Source organism: Portunus trituberculatus, chromosome 12 (assembly GCF_017591435.1).
Source record: "Portunus trituberculatus isolate SZX2019 chromosome 12, ASM1759143v1, whole genome shotgun sequence".
NCBI classification, from domain to species: domain Eukaryota; kingdom Metazoa; phylum Arthropoda; class Malacostraca; order Decapoda; family Portunidae; genus Portunus; species Portunus trituberculatus.
In genome coordinates, this window is record NC_059266.1 from 1,708,039 (window position 1) to 1,715,538 (window position 7,500).

The 7,500-nt window shown below is 39.4% G+C and overlaps 1 protein-coding gene across 1 annotated transcript; it reads right to left on the reverse strand.

Annotated features, from left to right (window-relative positions):
• Nucleotides 1-2,101: 2,101 nt before the first annotated feature.
• LOC123502784 (creatinase-like) lies at nt 2,102-2,556 on the reverse strand. The gene has a single exon (XM_045252044.1). The coding sequence runs from the start codon at nt 2,531-2,533 to the stop codon at nt 2,213-2,215; it is 321 nt and encodes a 106-aa protein (XP_045107979.1). The 5' UTR covers nt 2,534-2,556; the 3' UTR covers nt 2,102-2,212.
• Nucleotides 2,557-7,500: the final 4,944 nt, after the last annotated feature.

Below are 7,500 nucleotides of genomic sequence, written 5' to 3' on the forward strand. Positions count from 1 at the left end.
GTAATTTACCCATATGTAGTATTACATTTTCTATAGCGTAAGTAGAAAATGTAATATTACATAAAGGTGAATTACCTTTATGCAGTATTGCATTTTCTACTTTCACTGTAGAAAATGTAATACTACATATCGTAAGGGTAATTTACACTTGTTGAGTATTACATTTTCTATAGTGTGATTCAGTGCTTCCCAACATTTTTCAATACATTACCAATTTACAGCCTTCTTCATGTTTGCCTAACCCACATCATCCACTGCAGTACAGTAGAATATGTTTAAAATGAAATAAATACATAAGGTTATAAAAAAAAAAGCATACTGAAGACTATTAAATTTGTTTATATAATTTCAGTTCTTACATGGATACCGTTACTGCACAAACAATTACAATTTCGCACACACACACACACACACACACACACACACACACACACACACACACACACACACACACACACACACACACACACACACACACACACACACACACACACACACGTATCAGTATAAATGCCTTTATTCTCAGCTCTCTGTTACCCACTCTATTTGTCTATATTACCCAGTTGTTGGTAATTACTCATAGGTTGGGAAACAATTGGTGGTAGTAGATTGACCATTTTCTACTTTAACTTGTAAATAAGACTTAATGGTGTACTTACAAGTTGAGAAATAGATTAAGAAGAGATTTATTCGACTAGTGTTCCTATATGGCATATCTTAAGTATATAACACATACATGAATCATGTTTCTGTCAGATGCGCACATCATAAGTGAAATATGAAAAATATAAGAAACAAGAAATAAAGATATATGGAAGTATGCTAGTTCGCTAGTATGCAGTGTGTAACCGTATCCAGCCATAAAAGAGATTAGGAAGGGCTGGAAGGTCAAAAGGAAACATTTAATGACCCTGGCCGTTTGACCCAGGGCAGCCCGGGCAGATATATATCGCCCAGGTCATGTAAACATCCAGTGGTAGTGTTGTCGTCTTGGATGTTGTTCATACCACACGTGGAGTTCATTTGAGCTTGTACTTGATTGGTGAATGGTACATTCTGAGGGGCGTGTTGTGTGGGTCAAGACACGCCCCCATAAGTTCCTGAAGGGAAATTGTAGAGGTTTGGGGCAGAGAGAGAGAGAGGAGAGAGGAAGCAGAGAGGACAACCGCGGCTCTAAGCGGGCCACCCTCGGCTGCATAGCTGAGGGCGGCGTTTTGTACTTCATATATAACCAGTAAGTGGAGCTTATAAGTTGCAATGCAGTCTTTTGAGGTAAATTAGAATGGAGGAAGAAACATGATAGGAGGTTTAGGTATTATGTGGTATTAGTTTATTATGGTTTATGTGGTTGTACTTTGGTTCATAATGACGTCGTTATATACTTGCGTTTTCATCTATGAGTAAGGGAATTTGTATACGGCTACCTACGTATGTGCATGTGTGTTGCTCTGACGAATAAGTTACATAACATATTTACTAGTGTGTAATTGTGTACGAAGTTAACGTGGTTCCATGTATGGGTACCAAGAGAAAGAGATTACTTGAGGGAAGTCACTTGTGTGGAGATATCAATATTTGTCATTATATTTCGGTGGTGTTACGTTGTCATTTTGTTGAACGGAGTCTGGTAATTATATGTGTATGGTAATATATTTGGTGGTACGTCATGTGGTTGCTTGCATTCATGTACCAAGTAAAGGTCATCCTTATATACGGGTAGCTGGGAAAAAGGGGTAATATTGTACGTACTACGTATGAGATTTACGGAGAAATAAAGCACCGTGTTCAGATGTTGTAATACGTTATGAAGATATAGTGGATGATGTTTGAAGTGAAATCCGTTTTGATGCGAGAATATTTACGAGATTAATGCAATTCTTAAGGATGTTTGTAAGAGAAATTGTAATAATTGCAGTGGAGAAGGCAACAGAAAGAGTTGTGATTGTTACTTGTCGGCGCCGTATCGAACACCTTATGTATAGATATTATTTTTGTAAATTAAAGATAGAAAAAACCTTTGACTATTTATAGCCAGTAGCTAGACAATTTGTGCAACGTCGTGCAACAGCTCGGATCACGACATTTCTTTTTGTCAATAAACCAACTGTGTGCGTGTGCCTGTGTGCGTGTGCGTGTGTAAGAAAGAAAAAAAACATTCTCTTTCTTCCCAGGAGAGTCCGATAGCATCAGAAAGGTTTCCTTCATCATCTCTTTACTTCTTGAAAATGTTGTGTTCTGGTCCGAAGGGGAAACCTGTTACGTTTTCAACCGATCCATCTTCATTGATCACCAGGACATCATGTTCCCGGTATCCCCCTGCTCCAGGTAGTCCCTCGGGAACAGTCACCATAGGCTCCATTGACACCACCATGTTCGGCTGCAGCACTGTGTCAATGTCCTCCCGCAGCTCAAGACCTGATGGGAAGTGACAATTTTTATGGAATATTGTCTCTGATCTCTGACTCATCAGATTCCTAGTCCTCACCCAGCCATTTCTTACCTCATATGTTCTCCTGGCACTACTCTTGCACATCACTTTACTTCCTCTATACCTGCGTGTACTATCGGTATCTTCTTTATCTCTTAAAATCTAGTCTTTCAAAATCCAGTACCTTACATGTTTTTTGTTTCTAGAAGCTTCCTTCTATTGCAATATTAACCTCTACTCATCGAAGTAATGGAAGGCATCGATGATGCCTTCCATACTTGTCCTTCTCCTCCTCCCTCCTCCTCTTCTTTTCCATATAAAAACACTGACTGAGGAAGAAGCTTGGTGAGGAAAAAGTTTGCTAACGGCAAGTGTTTGCTCGATGCCAATACGTAATTAAGCCGGTCTGTCGGTCTATCTAATAGCAGTGTCGACAGTCGGGTTTCGTTGGATGAAATGTGATGATTGGTCTTATACTTTAGTTCAAGGAGATGTGAACTTGTGAAGGAGAGACCACGATCATGAATAATGCCTAATTTAATCCTTGTTTAACGGAACTTGACAGAATATGACGAAAATTAAGGAAAATAGGGAAACGGAAAATATAGAAAGCAAAGAGAGAGAGAGAGAGAGAGAGAGAGAGAGAGAGAGAGAGAGAGAGTATTTGATCATGAATTCAAGGGTATTGTGGGTACGTTTTCCGTTTGTGGTGGAGATGCTAAGAGATAGACTTAGGAGGTTATAGATTATGGTAATGGTGAAGGGATGGGGAGACGGAAGGGAAGAAAGAAAGGAGGAAGAAAAGAAAGGAAGTAGAGAATAGGAAAAGCAGGCGTTGGTGCTTATACTTCGACAATTTTATGTAAGAGTGAGCTGGCCAAGGGCAAGAAAAAAAGAAAGTCTTTGTTGGTTTGAAGAAAGGAATGAATAGGGAGCAGAACAGAATAGGTGTTTCTGTGAATGGGTCAGATTTTTAACTTCTATATTCTTTATTAATCGTTTTTAGGAATTAATGTATGTTTGCCTTAAGTAGCGATGTTACAATAATCACTGAAACTCATGTGTAAAAGTCAAATATAAATAACATAATGAAGTGCTTTACATTGATAGCTGGGCAGACTAAGACGTATGTGCTTTGTGATATGTGGAGAGAATTACCTGTTACTGCATCCCTTTTTGCCTGAAACGTTTTAATATGATATGACTGCTTCCGTAGAGTACATGTATCCAGGATCTAGTGCCACATGAGCCTGGATGCTTGATACATATATCCTGAAACATATACTGAAACATATACCTGAGTCTCGTTAAGGCAAAATGAGATACAGTGATGAATGAAAAAAAAAAACAAAACAAAAGTGATGGTATTATTACTATTTTTTTTTTCATGTAAGACGGGAAGAGAAACAAAACCGATTAAAATAAAGGCCCACTGAGTTGCCGGTGGAACTCGAATGCTGTCAAATGAAGATACGTGAGAGTTGGAGCGACGATGGAAGCTTATGTAATGCGACTGTGACCTTGGTAGAGAGAGGATCCTACCTTCGTCATTGTAGGGGCATAGAATACACTTTTACTAGTTGAATTTAAAGATATTGTGAAATGCTGATATTGCCCCAATCATGACGTTAATGGTGAAATTCATATGAGGCATTGACAGCACGTAGCAGTGAATAAAGTGTCAAATGTTTAGCTTTAAAAGCGTCCGACGTAGAAACAACAATCAACACAAGTCTAACAAGATTAAGTTCAATGTTTTAAGGTGCAAAAACATCGAATTTCCTTGATATTTCATTATGTTTAGAATTATAACAGTCACTTGAATTCAGAGTGTACTCTCAGTAAAGAAAACGAGTAATTTGTATGGTACAGTTTAGAATCTTAAATAAATAGAATGTTTTTTTTATTATATTTTTGTTCAGATTTTCTCAGTTTTCAGGGTTCTCTCCAACGTGTGCCTTGCTGCAGCCTGACACTCATCATATGTCGCTCTCTTTCGTTATGTGTGATGCGGGAAAATATTTTCTACCTCTAATGCTAGGCAGAGGTGAAAGTACAGGCAAGGAAAGTCGAAAATGGTATGTGTATACAAGCATTTTGAGTAATTTAAGTGTCGTCAGGCGATAGTTACAGCAACTGCACCGGCCTGATGACCTTGACCACACACTTCACACTCCACATAACTATTCATGCAGCACAATAGTCTTTCCTTTTTTTACATTGTTAACATATTCGTCGTCACTGTCTTGGCTGTAAGCTACGTGTGACTGACTATAGCAATACGTTGATTTGAGGATAGCTTCGCTCCTCTTCCTCACTGCTGGAGAAGGCATGGAGCGATTCAGCCTATATTTTATTTATTATTGATTGCACTCACACTACACTTGTGTAATGCTTATCTTTATATGGAAATCATCTCTCCGTTAATATCACTCGTCTTGTAATGGGATACTATAAAGCTCCAAAACTCGTAAAAACCATGATCGCATAGTTCAAAATTTCATCTGCGGACATCCATGTCAACACATCTCACCATGAATGCTGCCCACCCACTGCTAAGCAAGGCCCGAGAAACTCGTGTTACACTTTTTACATAAATGAATTATTTTTATTATTATTATCAATATTATTATTATTAACAGAAAATATACAACGTTATGATAAATTTAACTACAACGCTTGATATCTGTACTTGGGAGGAGGAGGAGGAGGAAATGTATAAAAAGCAGGAAGCCTAGAAGGCACCTCTCTCTCTCTCTCTCACACACAGCTGAATCTTACCACACTTGTGGTATGATATATCGATACAGAGTATGTATTTTTTATCTTCCACTGAAGTCTTCACATTTTGTATCTCGGTAAAACACCTTTTACGAAGTATTACGTTCTGAACCGTCTCTATAGTTACACTCCAGCTACTCTTTAACACAGGTTGCACTGAAAAGAGTTATCTCATCAATTCTGATTAGCTATCTTCAACCTCTCTCATCGCAAGGTTAAATCTCTTGCTGCTTTTTATAACTATATTCAGGTCAAGTGCTCCTGTTCTTTGCATGACAACTCCTCCTTCTGCACCCTCCCTGTACAAAGTGTCTTATTTTCTTTTACCATTATTTTCTCCATCCCCTAATTGAAGAGTTAACAAGTTTTCTTAGTCTTGTAATCCTTCCACTGATAAACACTGAACTCTCCTCTTGCTTCTGTATTTTCTGCTTCCCATGAATTAAACATATATATAAACATTATTCTTTTTGTACAGCGTATTTTGTGTTTTTCGCACAAGGGTGCGTTCGTCCGGTTTTAGTTGGTATAGTGTGCCAAAGTCCATTTTCTCTAGACGTCATTCGGTCTTGATCAGACCATCTTCAGGAGAGAAGTGAGTGCAACTATTGAGGATGCGGGCTTATATGGGCGGCGGAAGCAGGTAGTCCCGTCAGGTAGCCAGTCAGAGCGCGGATCGAGTTTCGTCTGAAGCGGCCAATGAGCAGCCGGCTACAGCTCCGTGTGGCTGTCGCTGGGATGGTAACGATGATTCTGGCTGCTGTTGTATGTTGAAGAAGAGAGAGAGAGAGAGAGAGAGAGAGAGAGAGAGAGAGAGAGAGAGAGAATAAGGAAGGCGAAGATGAGGAAGAGGTTGAAATCTCTCCGGAATGAAACATGACAAGCAAACACAAAGTTCTCAGGAGCTGAACTTGACTTAAGAAGCAAACACGGGAAGATGTTTAGTTGCAGGCTGAAGGAGTCCTCCTCCTCCTCCTCCTCCTCCTCCTCCTCCTCCTCCTCCTCCTCCTCCTCCTCCTCCTCCTCCTCCTCCTCCTCCTCCTCCTCCTCCTGTGATCTACACAGCCAACGTGATCTACCAGAGTCAAATTCTACTTTGGTCTGCGATCTACATGTTTCATTGATTTATTATAGCCTAAATAAAATATTCTATAATTATATATTTATCAAAAATTGTGTTAATAAAGATAATAGGGGTAACAATAATAATAAACACATCAATAGTTATGCAGAAAAAAAGGCTGTGAAACATACTTAGAGGCAAAGGCACGAATACTATTACGAATACTATTACAACTAATTACAGCGCCAATGAAAAAGTTTTCAGTGTGTCTTTCAAATGAAATGTGGAATTTTAAGAAATTGTAACACTGTTTCACATTGATAGGAAAAAGTTTGTAGCTACTTTATCTCCCCAAGTTACACAATATGTATTAGAAACAGTATCGAGCTTTGCTGGACTTTTTATCACAGAGGACTTATACTGCTGGACACATTATCGTAGGAGTTATGTACTAAGTAAACCGAAATAATGAAAACGAATTTATGTAAATAAAGAAATAACGATGATTGCGATGCGCGCGAGGTGACAGGTCGCATACCGAGACATTGTCTATGCCGGAGTGCAGTGTGCTGTACCACGTGTACTGTACTAGTACAGTACCTACGTACACCACCTTGTTGAGTCGGGACAAGAGCTGTGAAACTCCAACAGACATCCCACTCATGTTTCAGATTCTCTAACCAGACAGAGTCTCGGATTGAGAATAAAAGAAAGAAAAGTATATTTTCTTCTTGTTGTAGACCACAAGATGAAGCACAGACCACAGACCGAAGGAGCTTTATGACACGTAGACCACATACCGAAGTAGTACCAATGATTCTCTCTCTCTCTCTCTCTCTCTCTCTCTCTCTCTCTCTCTCTCTCTCTCTCTCTCTCTCTCTCTCTCTCTCTCTCTCTCTCTCTCTCTCTCTCTCTCTCTCTCTCTCTCTCTCTCTCTCTCTCTCTCTCTCACTCAGTTTTATCAATGTGTGTATTTACCATTACGTTTTCTTTCTCTCTTTTCAGAATGATACAACGCGTTGATTGGTCGACACTGGATGGGGGTAATGTTCCTGATTGGCTGTTTACAAATTTAACACCATTTCATTGATTGTTTGTCATGCCCGTGTTTTCTCAGTGTCGGAATTCACGCACACCGTTTTCTGATTGGAAGTTAAACCGTTTAGCACGCTTCGTTGGCTGCTTGGAAGGCCCAGAGTTCTTTTTTCATTGCTAAGGGGCAGGAGGC